Raw genomic sequence first — 22,763 nt, 5'->3', positions numbered from 1 at the left:
AACCATTTAATATCCTAGAGTGATACAGGAGTTCAACTGACTTCTCAGTATTTTGTACAGCCTAGACACTCATAATGCTTTTGCATGCATAGTTTGCTGGGTAGAGAGAAACCTTCACTTTAATTTTGGGGATGGGACCATTTTATTTCCACAGTGTAAGAACTCAAGTGCCTGAATATATTGTGGAGGATGTGTTAGGTGGTGGTCAGGCATGTGATCGTTCAGAACCAATAATTCCATTTTTGAGGCCAAACTAAATGCAGTATTTGCAGACCCATGCATTTGAACATGGATCTTCCCAGCCACATAGAAACCAGGAGACAGACTGCTAGTAAACAGCGAAGTGGTAAACCTATTATCCTCACTTTTGACTTATGTCTATCTTATCTTTCCCCCACGGTGATTTTTCGGTGGGGATTGGAGACCAATTGGGACCAGGATCACCTTTCACAATGTGCTTGAGAGAAAGAGAAGCTGGGTAGGGGGAGAATTCATTCTCCTCCCCCATTTGCCTCAAGTCGTACTTCAGCTGGGGGAAACCAAGTATTAAACACATGGATCTGCTGCCAGACTATCTAGTTTGGCCCTAAAATATGGCCACTTGGTTCGTGCTGTCTTTTTTTGTCACATGTTTGAATCAAAAGTTCATGCACAATATTTCTACTCTCTTATAGAATGATTAAAACTTGCTTTTTTATTTGAAATTATTTCACGTTCATAAAGGAATCAAAAGAAATGTAAGCAGTGACCTGGAATTAAAGATAGTTTTGGAGTGGAATCCCAATAAATCTTGAAACTGAAAGGTTACCTTCAGATTTGACCCCTAAGCAGATAGAGCAAATACGTCAAGCGTTGCCTGGAAGGCACCATGTGGGAGGCACGGGGAGGGAGGGGGCAGGCAAAGCCATCCAGCCAGTCCATTTCTATTATAACTGTTGACTCAAATATATTGGATGTGAATATTTACTCCTCTATTGTTTGGAGAAATAAACAATTGTTTATTGTTGATTCCACTGGGGTCAAATTCCTTTTATGATGGCACATTGTAAACTCTGTTCCTACTCCTGTTCTGCCTCTAACCATGTTTTCACTCTGCCTATTTCTGATGACTTTCTAAGGATGCCGTCACACTGTGACCGTGTCTTCTGGTGATCCAGAATCACTAACACATGATGTTGAGTTGATGTAATATACCTGGTTGCATATAGGAAGGAGGGTGGGGTAGAGAAACCTTTTGTGATGAGCCCTTTAGCCTCTGTTTATAGAAGCCTAAATGGGAAAGGAGCATGATTTGGCTGAAATTAGAAAGAAATAAGGCTGGGGACTGTGAATTTCATTCAATTTCTAGCAACCTTCTCCCTGCCTCCCCATTAATTTGAGCACTGCTTGCAATGATGTTGCATCATATTTCTGATTCCACACATAGGTTCTAGCACAGAGGCTGCTAGATATGTGTTCGTAGCAGCTTTAGGAAACTAGAAACCCCAAGCTGGAATGACCCCAAAACTATTGCATTTGTACCTTTCTCTGTGTGAGTGTGTATGCTGTTGATTTCTGACCATACAACACAATGGACACCACAAAGCACAGTGATGATCCTGTGTGACAAAACCAGGGATCTTTACAATAATACAGCAGTGAATTCCACACAGAGTGAAACTGATTAGTGTGGGCACAATTGTACGGTTGATACTGCCCCTTGTGCTAGCATGCTTTGGAACCACTTGCCTCAACCCAGTGCCTTCCTGGTGTTTTGGACTACAATTCCAAGTCTCCCTGGCCATTGGCCACAAGGGTTGGAGTTGCTAGGAGTTGAAATATACCATATCTGGTTAGGAAAGGCTGCTTTAAAAGAAATTCACTTATACCAATTTCTTTTTAAAACATTTCATTCCTCTGCCTGATCTTAGCATATCTTGCCTCTGAACTCCATACAATCACAGGACTTTAGGATGGTTCTGTATTTTTCACCCAGTGTGTCTGCCATGCTTTCAGCTCTGCATGTCATAATCTCAGTCCTTGAACATGGTTGCCCTGGCAGAAGGCATGCCCAGTCAAAGGTATCCGCTGAGTTTAATATCTCCACCATGGGATGATCATGGAGAGGGAACTCTCAGTAGATTTCCTCTCTCTGTCCTTGTTCCCACATAATATTGTCCGCATGTTTCAACTAAACTGAAAGTGTTGCCTGATTAACATGGTAGGCACTTTTTATGTGGTTGGAAGCAGGGATTCCAAAGTATCATCTCACCTTACTCTTGTGATAATAATTAGAATTTAGGGACTGTATAAATTCAGCAGAAGGTAGGCTTCTTTGTATTAAGCAGAAAGTGCTGTGGAAGTAAGGGGGTTAGTTATGGCAAAGGAAGGAAGAAAGGACGGAAAGAAGAGAGAGAGAGAGAGAGAGAGAGAGAGAGAGAGAGAAGCAAACCCAACACTTTGGACAGTCATTTCAGTGACTTCCAATGTGGTGCTTCCAGTGAGTCATGGAGTAGCACCTTGCCAGTTCCAGAGGTTTGGGGCCTGTGAGGCCAGAGGCTCTCTAAGGGCCTTCTTGACCTCCTTCCCATGGTCACTGTGGACTGCCTGTCCGTCTCCTGCCCCATTCTGCCCACAAGGAGAGGTCAGGAGGAGTACAGATGGTTGCTCCCCTCCTTCCTCCTGTTGCTTGGAGAGGACAAGCAAGCAGACAGCAACTTTAGGGAGGAAAAATTATTCATCTGTATTTTATTAAAAATATTTCAGGCTGCCCTCCAGGGCAGGAGTATTGGGTTCAGGAAGCGCCTGAGAACAGCAGTGGGCTCCCTGCTGCGCAGTGGGCCTGGGGGTGGCCCCATTGCTGTTGCCCATTGCGGGATTACTTTCCTCTTCTAGTACTTTCCCAACATGCAGACCTTTGGCAAGGACTAAGGGATATCCTTACCTGACAGTTTTCCCCTGTCCGATCCATAGGGCTGCAGTGAGTTTAATTGTGGGGCAGGCATGGCATGGGTTTTCCTCACCTATGTCCCCTGCCAGTGCCACCTCTGACCCCTCCGCCCCGCTCTGCCAGCCACCGTTGCCACCAAGCAGCCTCCCCACCTTCCTCTGAATGGAGGTGGAGGCCGTGGTAGCAGCTTATGCACTCGCTGCTCCTTTCTTGATTGGCCAGCCCCATGGTGGCAAAAGACAGGCCTGGGGCAGGCATCAAGGGGTGGTACTTTGAAATAACTTAAATGCAGCAATCTGAACCAGTCAGATGCTGCTCCTGGGGAGAGATGGCCAATGAGGGCACAGGAAAGGCAACCAGGCCACCTTTATGCCACTCCTGGGCCCTCATCGGTCATGTTTGCCAATCTGAGTGGTTCAGAGTGCTGCAACTCAAAGCGCAAGTTATCCTAAGTGGTGCATTGCAGTGCAGGCTCCTTTGGCTGACCGTCACACTGATTCCTTTTGCACCCAGCCAGGCAAGCTGGTAATTAAGGCCACGTTAAGAGCAAAAAGAGGGAGAAGAAGACATTGGGAACTGGAGACTGTTGGAACACCAGGACCCCAGAACTGCACCTTGAGGTCTGGTCCTGGATGATCTACTGCCAATCAGCTCTAGCAACTCCATTTATGTTTCATCAGTTCTTGGATATTTCTCCCCTTCTGCGTGCATCATATGGTTCAGGGATGTTTCCATTTTTGTCTGGCACATTTCCCTGGTAAATCACCTTTTGCCTTTGTGGGTGATTTGCAAGGGTACCTTAATATTTCCTGTTGTTAGGGTCAGCTGCTAGGGTCCAGGCTTCCACTTCCCAGTCACTAAATGCCGGTTGTTGGAGTTGGGAAGGAATGCATGACCCGGTCCTCTAGAATTCACATTTGAAAACCACTGAGTCAGAAGCACAAAAGGGGGTGGGGAGCAGCAAGGGCTTCTGGAAAGACACAGTCAGAGGATGCTCGTCAAGCAAGGTCTGGTTTCCCAGAAGGACAGGAAATAGGATAGCACTACAGAGAGCTCTGAGTGATGCTGGACCTACGAGCCAGTCATTTCTGCCTGTGTATCACTCCAACAAGCAGATCATGAAAGAGCATTAAGTATGGTTTTGGTTCCCTCTAAGCTGATTAGCTACTACTGAATGAGGCTGCCTTTCTTAAGGAATCTGCTCTGTTTCAGCAATAACATTCTTCTGCTAGTGTTCTCCAGAAGGAGATATTCAAGGGCATGATGCCACTGACCCTGGAGGTAGTTTATAGCCATTGATAGTTCAGCACAGGTATACTTGCAATTATCTTTCACTGAAAAGCAATCATGACTGTTCATTTCCTTTCCTAAGGATGCTGCATATCCTATTGCATCAAGAAGATGAAGCAGAAGCATTTGGGTTTAGCTTGCAAACTGTGGAACTAGTGGATGCAATCTTCCCACCTTCAACAGCAGTTGCTACACATAATTAACAGAGTCAATACATGTGCAAGCATTCATGTGTACCAATGAGTTGTGTCTTCACCCATCTGGGCTGATTCTGTGGAAGCTTCTTCCCTCAGGTAGCAGCTTCTTCCCTCCTGGAAGAATGTGAACTTCCAAATAATGCAGGAAGTCTCATGACAAATGGGGAGCAAAAGGAAAGGTAAAATTACTTCTGCAGAGAAGTTTTGCAAAAAGGCCTCACTATTTTTATCCCTCTGGAATCTGGCACAAAGCTACAGTTCTGATGAACAGGCCAAGCAATACATTTTTCTGACTTGTTCATATAATCTAGTCCCACTGCGTTTCTTGGGTCCTTTGTGCATAGCTGCAAGCAGGCAATATCCAGTTGAAATAATAGGCCTTGAGAATTTAGATTCCCCACTATGAAATCCACTTACCAAAGTGGTACTGCAGCATGACACTTTTTCAGAAAAAGTTCATGCTGACTTTGTGGTGAGGTCGTTGCTGTAAAGCTTCAGCCCCATTGCTGGCTGCCTCCCTCCCCATCTCCTTATACTTGCAAGGATAGTCCAAATATGTGGGTATCAATGTTCCCCCTTCAACAGGTTTATTGATACTGGCATGACAAGGACTCCACATGCTTGGGATGCCCATGGGATCAAAGCACCTATAAGCTAGTAATGTGGCAGGAATTAGGATCCGATCGGGGTGGAGTAAGCAGCTCCGTGGTGACTCCCCAACATCAAAGTTAGCATATGACTTGGACCATAACACTATCCAAATCAATGATGCTGAATTATGCTTTTATTAAAGTCATAGGGCCTATTTGAACTGCAGATGAATTTGCTTTCATGTAAAATTGCTGTGTAACCACTGAGTGTAAGCTTCTCATTACTCAAACCTTGCTGGTCCTCTCTAGCTGCCCAACCTGCCAATCACGTCATATGGGAATGACATGATAAAACATCTTGAAATGGTTAAGAGTGGGGGAAGGGTTGGGAATTCTGTATCTCTTCTTTCCTTAACTTTCTCTGCTCAGATATTGACCAGTGGAATAAAGTAATCGAACAGCTGGGAACACCATGTCCGGAATTCATGAAGAAACTTCAGCCTACAGTGCGGAACTATGTGGAAAACCGACCTAAATATGCTGGCCTCACATTCCCCAAACTTTTTCCAGATTCTCTCTTTCCAGCTGATTCAGAACACAACAAACTCAAAGGTAAGAGGAAGAAGGTGTGTGAGTCATCCATGATCAAGTACAATGAGATCAGATATGCCTTCCATGAGAAATATATTTATTACATTTATATCCCACTTTTCTTCCATCATAGAACTCATGGAGCAAAAGTCAGCCATGCTAACACTGATCAGATTGAGACCTATTGTACTTGGCGTGATAACACTGTGACATGCAACATGTTGCTGCACCATCATGCGCTGTTAGATTAGACTTCCGCAAGTCTTCCTGAGTTTGAGGACTTCATCTCTCATCAGTTCCTGCCAGCATGGTCCATGGTCAGGCATGCTGGAAGCTGCAGAGTAAAACATCCGGGAGCACCAGGTTTTAGCCCACAGCCTGGGAAATCCCAGATTAGCCTTGGTAATCTTCTGTATATTCCATTAACCATCTTTACTTATGCTTACCAGCAGCCCAGAAGCGATTCATTGGTGTTTTAAGGAAAACCCTGTGCAGTGATGCTTTTTGAGAGCCGCTGTGGTGTAGTGGTTTAGAGTGCAGGGTTAGGACTCAGGAGATCTGGGTCCTGCTCGGCCATGGAGCCAACTGGCGGACTCAAGGACTCTCAGACCAACCGACCTTGCAGTGTTGTTGTTGTGAGGATAAGAGTGAGAGGAGGAGAATGATGTATACTGCCTTGAATTCCTTGGAAGGAGAAAACGGTGGGAGATAAATATAAATAAATAGCATTGGTCAGATTTGATGGGCTGGGATTAGGGGCGGGGGGGTTGTTCCATACTACTAAAAAAAGTCACAGCTGCACCATCATGCTGGAAAGGTGCCAGCAGTCTTCCATGTGCTGGAGGTAGTGCTGTCAACTTTTTACCACACCTGGATTCGGAATTTGTAATAATGTTTACCTCATTGCCATGAAACACTTCACACAGTGATTTCTGGCTAGCGGGTCTCTGTGAAAGGCACAGGAGCAGAAAAGCCATTTTTTCTTGCCCTGGCAGCAATCTAGGCATCAGGAACTAAAGGATTAAACAACCCATGGCCAGCTTCAGGCTATGCTAGGGTTGTTCAACCCTGAAATAAACTCTGCAGCCCAGGTTCAGAAGATGCAACGAGCCATGGAAACCCCCACCTGGGGCTTGCACGTTCATAAAGAGACTGCCACATGCCACATCGCCTCCTGGTTAACTGGTTAAACCTCATGGTTAAACCTATTATGGGCTGTTGAGTCCTGCAATCTAACTCACTGACTGGCAGCAACTTTTCAGGATTCTAAGCAGTAATTTTTTCCAGCCCTGCCTGGAGATGCTGGTAATTGAGCCTGAGAACTTCTGCAGGTAAAGGTGCTCCACTATTAAGCTACACCCCCTCCTAGGATTTCTAAATGTATTCTGTCTTAAAAAGTGCATTTTGGTATGTTCAGTGAGCCAAGAACTGTGTTACAGAATTTGAAGAAAGGTGAACTCCTATTAATAATTCCATTGCTATCTACACTTCAATCTGGGCATTAGGACTCAGTACATTTGCTTTGAAACATGTCCTTATCGCGCCCTCTCCTTTCACATGGAAGGTGCTGCGACCACGGACTCCACATCTCAGCAGGCTTCCTGTTGTCAGAGGGCTGAGTTCTTGGGAGAGCGCTTGGCGCACTGTTTTGTGCACATGGAGAAGGGGCTGATTTTTCTTTGAGGCAAAATGATTTCGGTTCAGCGAGGCCATCAATGAAACTTTGCTAAAAATAATTAAATTGCAAGGGCTGCTGGTGAAAATCGCTTAAGGAAGCACCTAGTGCCACATCCAACATTAGCAGCCAAGCTCTGAAACAGGAAGCCAAATGCTGCCTTGACTGGGCTGGATGAGATCTTGCCTTTGTCTGCACCGACAAGCCGCGAGATGATTTTCAACATAAATGGGGTCCATGATTGTCCACGACAGGATGGCAAGGCTCCCCTGAAAGGAATGATGGATGGACGATGGATGCCGTATAGAAGAGGCTTCCAATGATAGCGCTTGAACCCTCCAAAAACTTGAAATGTGTATCAGTTTTGCACACATGGGTTTCCAAGGTTGCTCGCAGTGGTGATGCATGTTTTTTTAATCTGCTGCAATTTGCATGTCATTACCCAGAATGCCTTTTCCCCGTCATATAGCAAGGCTGTTTGTCTGCACTCTGGGGGGTGATTTAGTCTGGTCAAATGGTTTGGAGAAGAACTGAACCCTTTCCATAATCCCCCCTCCCTCATGTCACACCATGCCAATGATGAAATGGAATAATGGACTGACAAGGGATTTCAAGCAGATGCAGAGTGAATGATAATTAAGTGGCTTTTTTGCTCCCTGGATGAAGGCTGTAAACATATTTTCCCAGGCATGCAAATATGGCTTTTTCCAAATTCTGATTTCCTGTGCCAATCTAGTTCCTAAAAATACTCCGTCTCTCTTGACAACACGGCCCCAAGCCCCCTACTGTTTAAGAAGGTGTTTGACATCCTGCAAACCATCACTGCCTCCTTCTGTAGCAGAAGGTGATATTTTGACAGAAGATATTTACAGAACTCCTCTTGGATTGCAAAGTTCCTTATGTTCACTTCTTCCTAGAAAGAACTACTATTTCCCCAGTCCATCAGTGATCTGAAGTACAGTATTTAACAAAGTCACTTATTGTTTCTGTTGCTCATAGGTAAAGGGGTGTTTAAAATACCATTAAAACACCAAATTTAGTGTGTGCTTTGCTTATATAAGTTCAGAAGGCAGGTCTGGTCAGGGACAGGGACTGACAGGGACTCGCATAACACGGCAACACAACTCAGTGCAAATTCGAGGGTTAAACCAAAACTGCCAGACTTTAATTTGTTTCAGGTCACATTTGAGAAGTCTGTGGCCAGTTGGCTGCATGTGTCCTTGGAGGCCTCTATGGTCATCAACCCTCCCAGATTCTTCCTACAGTTTTGTCCGGGAAGAGAATCCACAGAGACGTCATCCCATCATCCCATCCTCACCAGCATAGCCACGCCTGTGCAGCTCACCCAGCAGCTCTTGGGCATGCAACGGGGCGTAGGGATGCACAGATGTCGTTAAATCCATTCTGTCTGGGTCTGCACATCATTAAGTATCTTTTCTTCTGTCACCTGCTCATTGATACAGTCAGACATTTTTAACCAGATGTTTTAGTGTTCTTCATACTCATTCACATGAGCTCTGATGTACATCAGCACCAGTGCTGACTTGTGTTATCGCACTAATGCACTTTAATGCTAGTGTGAATTAGCACATGTGTGCAAATTGTTTATCTATTGCATATCATCCTGCCCATCTACCATTGCTACATGCGAAAGATCACCTGCTTCTTTTGGATGAATGATGCCTCCTGATGATGATGATGATTAATTTATTTTCCAATTTCTGTAATTTGACACTTGAACAAAGTAACAAGACTAAACATATATGGAAGAAGCTGTGGAACCCACAGAAATCTGATGGTGGTGTCATCTTCAAGAGTCATGCTTCAAGCTCATCTCAGGGAATGGCTTCTCAGAAGAAATGGCTCCCTCAAATGGCCAGAGGTCCACTGAATTTCCAACTAGCCATCCAGAGATCCAGTCCATTCCTTTGGGCATTCCTTGTTGTTCACTTTTGCACAACACCGATTTTGTAATTTCAGTGGTCGGCCTTCTTTAGGAGTAGGCACCCTGCTGGGATCCATGGCCACACTTGGCCCACAAAATGGGCACTCTGCAAATGAAAGCACTGGCCTGTCATTCCCTCTTAGCCAAGGTGGCCTCAGGGCTAGGCCACTGCACTGCGGACTTGGGAGATGTTCCCACTCTAGTTCCCACTCAGCTATGAAGTGCCCTCGGGGACTCTGGGCCAGGCATGGATTTAGAGCCTCACCTGGATTGTGGACCTGAGGATAAAACGGAGAGGAAGAAAAGCATGTGAACCACCTTACAGAGATGCTTGCAGAGTATGCATGCAATGAGATAAGGATATTAACATAGTAATCTCCAAGTCCTTAGAATTTCCTTAGAATATCTCTGAGCTCCAGGCACAGGCTGAGTCATTAGTGAGAAAAGAATATGGGAGGAGCCGAACACCCTCACTTTGCTTTGAAGCCATCAAGCAGCCCGGAAGAGAATTGTTATTAAAAAGGAGAGAGGGGGAAAGCAGCAGGAGGGATCGGCATGGGGGGGGGGGCACCAGGAAAGGGCACAGTGTCCGTGGGGGGAGTGCCTAATCTAAACCAACATGTGCAGGGGGAGGGGTAAAGGGTCAGCTTTGCATGGAAGGTGCCCATTGGCTGTGGTCTCTATGAAAGGAGTGAAATGTACTCTATATGTGGTCAGAGGCATCCTTCAAGTGTTCCACAGCTGAATGCTGGCATCCTAAAGCAGACCGCTGGGGAGAACCCTCAGTTTCCTGTGCCACTTGAAAAGCCAGCCTTGAGGAGCAGGACGGAGTTTATCTCTGGGGAGCACAGAGCAGGAAACTGGCACTAGCCATGCAGTCTGAATTGAGGGGGGGGGGGTGCTGTCATGTTTCAGTTAAGCTTCGATTGCAGCAGTTAAATTAGTATGTAAATCTCTGCTTCAGAGACAGACAGAAGAGGAGGAGAGTGGGTGGCGTCTCCCCCCAGCCTTCCTTCAGCAAATGCTTACATGTGGCACTTCTAACCTGCATTTGATTTTGTAAATACAGAAACAGAAGATGATAATCTAGAATGACTGTGCATGGCTACAAATGCTCTATTGTTCTTGGAAGACAAAGCACACAGTCAGAATATTTTTTGCTGCCAGTGTTCATATTGTTTTGCTGATCCTTTAGAAACATGCTGTGGACAAGGAACAATGGGAGGTTTTGTACTTTGAATAAGGAATTACATGTAATAGTAAAAAAGAAGGAAGAGGAGGAGGAAGAGGAAGAGGAGGAGGGGATGGCGAAGAAGAGAGGAGGAGGAGGAGACGACAATGACTGTTAGGCATGAAGCACTTAGCAATGGAACAACAACGGCAACATCAATAATAGTTTGCTGGTTAATTTATGGATTGCGAGGAAAAGAGAAGGACTCTTTTGCTTGCTTGTGGTGCCTTTGTGTGCGTGTTTGGACTGACAGATGCAGGAGAGTTGATTTTGAACCAGAACGATGCTGTGTTCTTCCGCCTGTCAGTCATCCAAATGAGTTTTCATCGGGGGATTAATCGCGCACTTTCTGGCATACGGGTTGGTGTGTGCTGGCCAGGTGCCATGTTTCCTTGCTGCTCCTATAGGTCTGCTGATTCACTGGGGATGGGAACAGTAAACAGTGGAGCCACTGCCTAATTTGCTTCCTGTTCCACAGTTTTTCTAACTGGGAAGCACTTACACCTCTGCAAAGAGGATGAATTTAGGCTGGTGAGACCCCAGGCAGGTTTGCTGTCCAATGCAGATATTATTCTGCTCTCCTTCTAATTCTGGGAACAGCATTTTAATTAATCAGTCATTCTTAGACCACGTGACTATAGCTAAAAAGACATCTCAGAAGTGGTTTACTACATAAAGACTTGAAATACTTAATGGCAAGCGTTAAACCATTTGAAGGCAAAAAATACAAAACGTTTATTTATTTATTCATTTATTTATGAAATTTATATGTCTTCCAATTACCAGCATTAACACCCCAGTTAAAACTTTTAACCCCTTCCTGCAAAAAACCTCTTGCCATTCTCAGTTAAGAAATTTACAATTACAGAATTAGCAATCAACACACGTGGGCATAATCTGTCTGGGGTGAAAAGATAGGTGTTTAACTGGGACCTGAAACAGGTTTTCGATTCAGTCTGTGCCACCAAGGAGAAGGTCCTTTTCTGCTTTGTTGCTACCAAACTATGAATCACATTGGATGGCAATATATTCGATTCCTCGCAGAACACAGGTGAGCAACTGGTGGTCTCAGATGGTCTGGTGTACAGCTCCCATTAGCCCAAGCCAGCCTAGGCAGAGATGAAGGATGATGGAAGTCATAGGCTGTTTCAGCCCAACTTTGAGCTACAGGTTTGAGCAATCCCAAGGGATCAGTAAGCTCAGTTCAGATTTACTTTATTGAAAAGACAAGCAAATTTCTCTGGAAAGCTACCATTTCAAAGGGTTTAGCTAGCAAGGCACTTGCACTTCTCTGTGGGAACCTACCTGCTGAGGGCTCCAGTCAGGATGGATGGGTGGTGTCCAAACAACCTTGCCCATGGGAAAATGGCTAGCCTTCATAGACTATGCATGGGAAAGGGGCTGGCGATTAAGGGGCAAGGACTAAGCAGTGCACAACTACCTGTTTACCTTGTTAGCAAGCCCAAATGTACATATATGCGGCTTCCCATCACTATTCTGTGGGACGTGAAGTTCCCCATCCTTGTTAGCCAACCACAGGTCAAGGCTTTCCATCAATGTCTGTCAGGATTCTCTCAAATGCAAGCACATACGCAAGTGAACTAAGCATTGTACAAGGCACAAGCTCATTAAGCTAAGCATAACACCAAGCAGAAGCTCATTAATTGGTCTGGTAAGGTGGGATCCCAGGCCAAACGCAGCGGCTGTTTAGTCCTTTGGCCATCTTTCCCAGGGTCTTCGGCAAGCAACAACTAGCGAGCTAAGCAAGAGGTAACTAGGGCAGTGTTTCTACTTCTGCCAAGTAAGGCCTAATGCTTTCCCAGGCTAGAGAGCCAGGCCCTGATTTTTACAGCTCAGGCCCAGTGCATCCAGTGGCACCCCCCAACCCTAGACTATGTGAAGATGGTCATAACAACACTGCAGGAACTGCTATATCAGAAGTAATCTGTAACTTGGTCTGAAACTGTGGGCTGGAGTGAGAAGGCAGAGGTACCTGCTTTTATCAAGACTCTCATTTAAACCTAAAAGCTCATTGGTAGCCAATATATCTAGTCTAGTTTTGGCTTCCCAGGGATATGGAACTCTTTCTTGTGATTCTGAATTATGCATTCCTGTTTCTGACTCAGCTATGATTGGATTTATTGATCATTCGTCTAGTAATCAAGCATCTGTGGAAGATGCAATCCCTAGAGATGTGTTTAAATATTACTTGGAACAGTGCGTCCTGATTCTTCATAAATTCTTCATTTATATTAATGCACCTGGTGTGATATGAAAAGCACGACTGTTTTGTGGTCTTTGTCAGTTTGGAGGTGGCATTTTGGAGGTAGTAAGACTGACCAAGAGTTTTCCAGTGCCGATGTAGATTGCTGCTGTCCATTTTTTTCTGGGTCTTTATTATAAAGGTTTGCATTAAGCTTTAGAAATGGTCAAAAAAGAAACCTCATTAAGGGTTTTTTTCTTATTCTGTATAAGAGTTTATGTGATCTTCAGCTTCGTACAAGTTGTAGTTGGAAATTTGTACAGCTTCCAGTACGTTCCATAACAGAAAGAAAAAAGTGTTGTTGACCACATACACACCTTGAAACATGTGCAAAACATTGCCTATGTTTAACAAACAAACAGGCATGCCTTAGTCAAGTGAGGCATGCATCCGTGCTTGTGTCAGTGAATGCATCAGGTTGAACAATTTGCACAAAAATACATATATACATACACAGTGCTTTTTTTGCAAGAAAAACAGTGCTGGAACTCACATCTTGTTAATCTTTTATTTAAAAAATTATATATTCAGTTCTTAACATGCATTTAATTTATTGTATTTAAGGCAAATGTTCATAGTAAATTCCAAAGTTTTGTCCCATTCTCGTCCAACAAGTCTTCTCGACTCCTTTCCCTGCTGTTAGTATCTATGTGTTCTGTTGTGTCTGTTAATATTCTGGCCTTTTTATTAGCAGGACCGGTGGTTGAGAAGTAATTAGTTTTTTTTTTTTTTCATTTTTAAATTTGGGGTCACACTTTTACACTAAAAATTAAAAAAAGATTTTCAATTCACCAACTTTTTTTAAAATAAATTATTTACCTTTCGCATGTAGTCAATCACTGTACACACACCCACACACATCAGTTGTGCAACGAAACATAACGGTGGCCGCCCGCAGTAAGCACTCAGCGCATGACCACACAACCAAACACAAGCCAAGCAGCACCACAAGCGCTGCACCACCATCACAACCAGCGCAGACGAAGTACGCATGCATCGGACTCGACACACAAGCAGCCCACATGCTCTGCTTTAATGATTTTGCCGAGTCAAATTCAATTGAATTTGGCGATTCAAATTGATGTGGACCAAACATCAAATTTTCAAAAGTTACTTTTAAAACTTGGAAAATCCATCAAAAAAAGGTGCCGGAACTCTGTTGTGGTGTGTTCTATAACAAAAAAAAGCACTGTACATACATACATACATACATACATACATACATACATACATTCTGTGATTCTGACTACACCTGTTTAAAATGCAAAGTAGCCTCATTTTCTGTGTAAACAGGCTTAAGATTTGGTTCAGGAAGGGAGAACTGCAAAGGAAAAAATGGGCCTGGGTCAGATTCAGTTCAAGGCCTGTGACCTGGCCACTGTTGTTGCATGCATCGTTGTGCATCAGTGTCACACGCACCCCTCCCTGTTCTGGCATGACTTAGAGGTGTGCACACACAGGGGCATCCATGTATGTGCTTACCCCTGTGCCAGATACGTAGGGCATGCCCATGCCAGTTGCTTCCCCACCTGAGGCGCTGAGGAATCCCTTTCTTGGCTGCAGTGGATTACACAGTGTTGATGCAATGAAGGACTGCGGGAGGCCCTGCGGGAGGGCACATGGCTTTGAATGCAGAAGGTCCATGGTTCAATCCCCAGGATCTTAGGGAAGGGCCATAGAAAACCCCCTGTCTGAAATCCTAGGGAGCTGTCAGTAGTTAGTGTAGAGAACAGTGGGCATGACGGACTGAAGGTCTACTAGACCTGGAGAGTTTGACACCAAGAGGAAAGCAACAGAATCTTCTAGTATAGTCTTGTAATAGAAAACTAGAGGTTTCATCTGCAAATCTCTATTGTATTCTACAAGAAGGTCTAGCTGCAGTACTCATTTCAGGCTTGTCTCTCAGCTCACCAGGCTGAGGAAGGCTGTGCTAGCTCTTACCAATTGTTGGGGAAGCAACCGGAGATTTGTAGAAACCCGTGAAAGTGCATTGCCTGGCCTTCTCTGCTCTGAAGTTGTCCTTATAAGAAGTGTCTTCCTCCATCCCTTCCTTGCAGAAACACTCATTTTCTGTTTTGGCTTCATTGCTCCAGCTAGCCAAGCCAGGGACCTTTTGTCGAAGATGCTAGTGATTGACCCAGCCAAGCGGATATCCGTGGATGAAGCCTTGCAGCATCCATACATAAACGTCTGGTATGACCCGGCAGAAGTGGAGGCGGTAAGTAAAGCACCATTTCTTACTGTGGAGGCTTTCGGGCAGGAGAAATGAACCTCCTCTGGTGGTGGGCAGGGTCAAAAGCAAAAGGGAGCAGGACTAAGCACAAAATGGTCAAGGCCAAAATATGGGAAATGCCCCCCGTTTTAGCCTATAGCTCTCACTGCCTTTGGGGAGACATCACAACCTTTTAGAATGGAGAGAATAACGTAAATATCAGGTATCCACCTGATGACTGGCAGTAGGAGAAAGGGGCTGATGCCAGAGGAAGGGGTGGAAGTCGCCCGGTAAATCCTGGCAGGCTGGACTGGGACTCCAGGTGGCCAGATTTGGCTTGAGGGTCTGAGGTTGAGCATGTTAATTTAGGGTCCTAAAATCAACATTCTGCTAATTCCATTTTGATCTTGCTAACTGTAACAGTGCATCACAAGGCCTCCTAAGCCCCTGAAACATCCACAGCCAGTGTCACATGCTCCATTCATGCTCCAAACCACCACTGTTCATTCACATGCCACCTTTAGCTAAAAAGGATGCTCAGCATGCAGCAGGGCCCAGAAGTGGCGCAAGTGGCAGGAGAGACTGTGTGGGTTTGGTCTTGCAAAGGGATCAGGATCAGCCGCCCCGTCTCTCCATGCTTGTGCTGCTGCCCATATCCTGGCTCAACAGATAGCATCATGTTAGTGAGTTGCCAAGATGTTTATTTCTGGGCTTTAAATGTGAGGCAATCATTGCAGCTCCCAAATTCTTTTATAGCTCATATTTTTATCCAAGTTGGAGAGGAACCCCCTCCTCCTAAAGTCACACTCAGCCAGCTTCCAACTGCTCCTAATCCACTATTGGTCTGGTCCTGCACTGTTGCCAGGCACTAGCAATAAAAAGAGGGGAGGGGAGGGGAGGGGAGGGGAGGGGAGGGGAGGGAAGGGAAGGGAAGGGAAGGGAAGGGATTCTATTGATCGCTATGTGGTGGGCTGCTGGATGAATCTTCTAGGTTTGGAGATAGCAGACCTAACAATGTGCAAATGGAAAGAAAGCCATCCCACTGGTAATTTCCTGATTTGTAGCTTTCGCTCTGCCATCTGCTGATTGGTGGCCTTGGAATTCACACAGACACTTTTGTGCAATTTTGTGCACACTCCTCAAAATGTGCACATCAGCCAAAAATGTACAAATTAATGTTAATTAATTTATGTGCGTTAATTCTGCAGGGTGGGCAGAATCGTGCATTTCTGATTGGTGTTTTCCTTTATTTTGCATACATTTTCTGCATCTAAATGTGCAAAAATATGCAAACCTTTAAAAATCAGGCTGTGGACTCTGCATGATCTGGGAAAGCTCATCTGCTTTTGTAACCCTGCAGCAGACTTGGATAAATCCGGAATTATGTGAGCCCACGGCAGAGGTGCTCCTAGCTCCCTGAGTGCTAGAGGCTAGTGACACAGCGTGGGGGCTGGTGGGGGATATTTTGCCTTCATGCCCATGTGGGTTTCTCAGAACTATTTGGCTAGCCCTTACTGGAAACATGTCAGTGGACTAGATGGATCATCAACGTCAAGGCAGCCGCATCTATTCCTTGACAAAGGCATCACTAGGCTTCTAGGCAAATTTAAAATCTCGGTATGGTTCTGTTATCTTGTAGCATATAATCAATCCAGGGTGGTGTTGTAATGTTACAGGTTATTAACTCATTTGAAGTATCCTACCCCACTGTTTCACCAAAAAAAGGACTCCCAGAGTAGCTTATAAAGATCCATAATAAGACTGTCACTTTTCTGAGGCTTACTATTGAAAAGTGGCAGTATAAAAGGAAAAATGGTTGGGAGGCAGAGGGTGGAAAGCAACAGCTGTTATAATGGCCAAACGGAGTAGAGGCAATTCTGGTCGAGGAGAAAGCGTCGTCACAGGTCTCCCCACTTCACAGATGTAGGTGGGCCATCACTTCTCCTCCTTGCTAGGCCTGGTGGGATGCCTGCTGCCCAGAGGCTGTCAGGGGAACTGGACAGCCACCAACTTGGATGACTTTCAGAGGGAATTAAGCAAATTCACTGAGAATCAGGTAGTTCTTGCGAGCTAGTCCTTTCCCTCCTTCCCCCGAGTTCTAAAACTCAAGGCAATCCTTTGCAATCCTTTCTTTTTTGAAACTCTACAGCAGACAGAACAGTTAACTCTGAACAGCCTTCCACCAAAGCTAGAAGGAGAAGCCTCTGATCATGGAAAAAGCTGAATCCAAACTGGAAACTTCCCCACGGTCCCTCCCTTTCAGCAAGGCTGCTGCCTGCACCCTCAGGGGAGCTCTCAGCATTGGAGAAGAAGATGGCAAGCGCAGTGGGCCTCCCCCACCTGAGTAGCTTGTCTCTCCCAACACCTCCTTACTGTGTCAGAGATTGGGTCCCACATCTGCTTCCACTCCCCTCCTAAAAGCCCTTCCATCTCTTCCAAAACAGCTTGACTCTCACGCTCATTATGAGAAACTTCACTAGGCAGCCTTGAAGGAGCTTTATAGGGTTCAGCCCCTGCTTGCTCCTGCCCCTCCACCACCTCCTCCAGAACCTGATGATGATGCCCTCTGCACAGCCTGTGGTGGTTGAGAGCCTGGCCCACTCTCTACAGTAATCTCAAGGGCTATGGATTATCTCCAACAGCAGAGGTGGTCCATGTCTGAATACCCATTGCTGGGCCCTAGGAACGTAGGCAGGAAGAGTCATCCTGAGTCATCTTGTGTCCTGAGTCATCTTCTCATGCTCCAATGTTATTCTGACTAAGCATATGATCACACGGTGTTCATTCACAAAAATATTCAGATGTACAAATATAACACTATGGAAAAGGTTTTGACCAAGCATCTCCATAGTGTGCTTCCTCCTTGGGGGAAGGGAAGACTGACTCCAGCCATACTGGGTTGTTTTGATATTTATAACTCGCAGGCGAGGGAATTGAGCATAGTGCAGCCGTTCTTCCATAAGATAGTGCCATAAGCATAATTAACCCTGCGTTTGCCCTCTGGGGAGAAAGGTCAGGTGTTAGTGTGCCTTTATAGGAGGCATAATAAATCCTCACAGACCTCCTGAGGTGCCCCAGAGAGCAACTCATAATCCTTCCCAATGTCAGTGTTGCTGTGGGAGTAAATTCATTAGTGCTTATGAGATGCTCAGTTGCCATGGCAATGAGGTACCATATGGAGAGCTGGGTCGCTGTCTGCAAGCTCGTGTCATTTTCTGCTTTGGCTATGAAACCTGAAGACTATGGAAGCACATATGGCCAGTAGCTGGCCACAGGCCTAGCTCCTATGTCTGCCTGCAAAGCTAGGAAAAATTACCAGAAGTAATTTATTCAGGGTGGAGTAAACTACTGGGTTGCAGGATTTGTAGCGCTTTCTTTGTCATACGCAGATGCAACCCTGCATGGTGTTTCTCACTTGAATGTGAGCCACCCCACAAAAGTTCTCCTCAGTGTGGAGCTTGTGGTCCTTTTCTCATTCTTTGCCTTGAACTCTTCCCTTCCCTGGAGCAGGACGCATTTTGAAGAGAAGTTTGTCTAGCTCATACTGTAATGTAAGTTCACAGAGGGATCCTATGACCCTCTAAACAGTGTCTCGAAGGCCATAGGATCATTTGGTGGGGGTATCTCCTGGCAGCAATGCAACTGTCTCCCCAGCCAAAGCACTGTGGTTAGAGTCCTATGCTGCCTTGTAGTGTAGGAAAAGTTTGATGACTTTTCATACATGGCACTTCTCCCACCCTGCTTAGGTTGCCCACAATCCTCCAGGTTTGCAGCCTCAGTGGATTGTGCCCTTACCTGATTTCACACTTTCATACCCCTGTAAGAACTGTAAACCTTTCCATCATACAGACATAGTGTACCACACCAAGCAAAGGTCCTTGAAGAAGGACCCCAATACATTGGCAGGATTGTACAGTCAGTAGCTTCTCCCTCAGATATTTGGGTCCCAAAGCAATCGGGACCTTCAAGGCAAGTAGAACCTTGAGCTGGGCTCAGAAGTGAATCTGCAGGCGAGGCTGTTCTTGAAGAATTGGTGTCATTTGGCTCCACCTAGCTGAGCTAGCCAGAATTCCACCAGCCAGACTCTGAACTAATGGATGCTTCCAGTTCGCCTGCCAGAGCAGCTACTTTAGGGCAATGCTCAAGGGATATAAAGTTTTGGTGACTGTTGCCACAGATGAATGAAAGAGACACACGGCTCTAAAACTGTTGTCCAGGATGCTTGTAGCTGTTTGTTTTATTTTTAAAGGGATACAGTGTTGTGTAGTGGTTATTGTGCTGGAGTGGATCTTAGGAGGCCTGGGTTCTAGGTCCCACTTGGCCATGCAGCTCACTGGGCAATCTTGGGCCAGGACTGAGTCTCAAACTGACCTACCTCACAGGGTTGTTGTGAAGATAAAATGGAGAGGAAAAGGATTGTGCCACTTTGGGATTCTTGGGTGAAAGGCAGGCTATAAATGAAACAAAAATGTTTGAAAGGGGGTTTAATGATGATGATCCTGTGGAATCTGCTTTCTTCTGCTCACTGGACCTCTTCCCCATGCTCACCTCTGGCTTAGGAAGTGAGCTGAACTGAGAGGGAGACCGCGAATGCTCCTGGACATTCTCTTGCACAATCAGCAGTGTTCCTCTGCAGCATGTGCTACACAAACAAAGCCTGCACATGTGCAGAAGAGGGATTCTATCTGGGCGGCATTCACATGGGCTTAATTCCTGGCATGTGCCCCCAGGAACGCTCTGTGCCAAGTCAGACTCGGGGCCACGGGAAATGGAACCAGAGCCCAAGGAGCTGAGCCAAGCGTATCTGATGAATCCCCACCCCCAGAGCAGATTCCTCATCTACCCCTCGTTTCATGTGCTTCCCAGGTCTACCAGCTGGTTACCTGGAATATGCTGCTGGGTATATGTTACCAATTATGCAAATAGGATTTTTTGCATCTGAACAAGCCCAGCTCACCTTCACACATTCCTGTCAATCATTGCCTTGTCTATCATCGCGGGGGGCCCTCCCCACCTGTGTCCCAACAATCTTGGGACAATCCTGGAAGCAAGGTGTCTGCCCACTTGAAGGAACCTACCATAGCCAGTGGGGCTGCAGGCAGGAAGTTACAGGTCAAACCGTTTGGGGCAGGGGGCAGAGCAAGGTGCTATGGAGGACTTCTCCAGATGTTTCTCCAGGAGGCCAGGAAACATGGCTCTTCCCCCATGGTTCTTGTGTGTGTGCTGTGGGAGGGGAAAGGCCTATATTTTCAATAGCTGCACCATTTGATGGTTGGCAGAAACACACCCAAAATGAAGAGAGGCCAACCAATCGGGTCAGCTCCAGGTTTTGGAGGGCCCCTGGACAAGATGCCCTTGATGGCCCCCCTCCCTCAGTGACTTTCCCTACTCACTGCCATCACCACTCTCTGTTCTTCCTTCTCATCCTCTTCCTCACCACAGCAACCATTTGTCTGCTCAATAGGCAGAGATCCAGGGAGCAAGGAGGGTGGGCATCCCCTGGTCCTCACCAACACCACCATTTTCTGGACCAGAGCAAGAGGAGAGCAGACAAGCAGGTTGCAATGGAAAGGCAACCCCAAGGGGCTCTTGCCAGTGGGTCCCTGCGGGGGCATGGGATCTCAACAGGTGCCCAGTCAGGCATACCTCTAATGACATCCCTGATCACCAATGAGTAGAAGAAAGAGCCCGGGAAACCTCTGTGGCAGGCCTGAGGTATCCTCCATCTGATCTATTCCTCAGTAAGGTAATTTAACTTGTAGCATGTCTTCCCCATGTCTTCTGACAGGCTGATTGGGAGCATCTACTAAACTACAGGCTAGTTTATGTAGACATTTGTAGCTGTTTTCCCTCTAGGCAAACCATCCCCAGGGATGCAACATCTTGGAGAACTGTGCCATGTGAGCTAATGGCTAACTGGTGCTCTTTGCAGCAACAAGCACCCAGGAAGTGCTGCAGTAATCGTGGAAGGTCTTGTAGGCCTTTAATGGAAGCCATTGCATTTCAACTGTGTAACACAGAACAAAGATCTGAACAGCTCAAGGCTGACTGAGAGAACTGGGTATGTTCAGCCTTGAGAAGAGAAGACTGAGAGTGGACATGATATCACTGTATAAGTACCTGAAAGGCTGTCACAAAGAGGAAGGACAAGGTCTCATCTCACTCATGCAATAGTGTAGGACATGGAATAATCAGCTCAAGTCACAGCAACCTAATTTCAGGTTAGATATCAGGAAATTTTTCCTCACTGTTGGGGCGATATGACAGTGGAACCAGCTGTCTGGAGATATGGTGGGCTTTCCCACACTGGAGACATTCAAAAAGAAACTGGGCAGCCATCTGAACAGGATGGTATAATTGATGACCTGATGGCCTTCTTGGCCCCTTCCCATTCTACTGTCCTAAGATTCTAAGAATTCTTTATTCACAACTGGCTCTGCAGGGATTACTGACGTCCCCAGTTCTTCCTTCTTATAGACTTCTCCGTCGGCTGATACTGGGCCACTCCTCTGCCAAAGAATGAACTGGGCAGCATCTCCCACAAAAGGGTGGGAGGTTCCATTTACTAAGTATGTTCCAAGTTGCTTCAGTGTCGTTCCCCTTTTACACTCAGGATCTGGTACCAAGAGATAACGAAAGCTGAAAAATGTCTGTGCTAACCAGAGGCCTTCAAGAGCCAACATCTTCTCACTGTTTTGGGGACTTATAAGAATTCTCACTCCATTTTTCATTGTATTTTCCTGTCTTTAAAGGGGGCAATGTGACCCGTGTCATGCGTTCAGGAATTCCTCTTGAGCGCAGGGTTTCCTATGCATGTTCCTCTAATAGACACATTTTGAACACAACTTTTGATTACAAACAATAGTACAATATTTCCTATGACATTTGTTTTCCCCAATTTTTTTGTATTTATGCAATCTTTCCTAATAGACATATTTTTGAGTGGTGTTTTTGAGCTGAGAACTGTATCACAAAAGTCAGAAAATGTGCATTTGGAAGGATCTTTGTGTAACAGTCCAGGAAATGTGAATTAGGGTGCCCTGCTTAAAAACACAAACCAAACTAAATTTTCTCCCAGTCTCTACTTGGCATGCATCCCAGGGCCTTTCACAGTGGCCTGACACACCAAAATGTCATAGGAGAAGGATTCTTTTACACGGAGCTAAGTAGTTTCAAATGCTTCTGCTAGATTTCTGTGGTTATTAAATGCACTTGGCATCTTACGTTGCTACCTTATGTGGCAGCAGGGACCACTGGGTTCTTGAAAGAATTATCTAAGTGGTGATTTCAAGGATTCAGACAGTTAAAGATACATTAGCACAGTTTCTTTTTATTTCAAAGGCGAAAGAATAACCCTAATTTTCCTCTCCCTCCCTCACTTCAAAATGGAATAATTCCTTTTTCAGTTCCTCAAGTCGTAGTGCTGGGTGTGCATTCAGGAACTTCGCTCTTCTTTTCCTAGACTTTGGCTGCTTGGCTATCTTGAAAGTTTCCCGTCAGTTTTTGTACTTTACAAGCAGAACTTCCTCTGAGCCGTCAATGGGATGGCTATGCATCTCGAGTGCAAAGAGCTTTTATATTTTATTGAGAAAAGATCAGTGAATGGCAGGTTTGTGAAGAAGTAAGTGTTAGGTATTATATGAGCAGAACCAGTTGGATGCAGGGGTTAGACTAGATGGCCCAGGAGGCCCCTTCTGACTTGCTATGCTTCTGTGTTTGTAGATAGTTGTGCATAATGATCCAGACACTTTTTTCTGTATGCAGGCGTCCATGATTTGCTTTAGATTGTGCTTACCATGATGCTTTGTATGGATCTCTATTGGTGCATTTATAGAAACAT

General features: G+C 45.5%; 1 protein-coding gene across 3 annotated transcripts in view; it reads left to right on the top strand.

Annotated features, from left to right (window-relative positions):
- MAPK10 (mitogen-activated protein kinase 10) overlaps nucleotides 1-22,763 on the top strand; it is a 116,380-nt gene that overhangs the window by 73,720 nt on the left and 19,897 nt on the right. For 2 of the 3 annotated variants that reach the window (XM_044428743.1, XM_044428742.1), the window contains exons 8-9: nucleotides 5,436-5,618; nucleotides 14,805-14,929. In XM_044428743.1, coding sequence (XP_044284678.1) covers nucleotides 5,436-5,618; nucleotides 14,805-14,929 — 308 coding nt within the window. The remainder of the gene's footprint in view (nucleotides 1-5,435; nucleotides 5,619-14,804; nucleotides 14,930-22,763) is intronic. The other variant, XM_044428744.1, reaches the window with a different exon arrangement.

Source organism: Varanus komodoensis, unplaced genomic scaffold, assembly GCF_004798865.1.
Source record: "Varanus komodoensis strain SLA01 unplaced genomic scaffold, ASM479886v1 scaffold2, whole genome shotgun sequence".
In the NCBI taxonomy this organism is placed as follows: Eukaryota; Metazoa; Chordata; class Lepidosauria; order Squamata; family Varanidae; genus Varanus; species Varanus komodoensis.
Note: the sequence above shows the minus strand (reverse complement) of the source record. Positions and strands in the feature narration are given on the sequence as shown.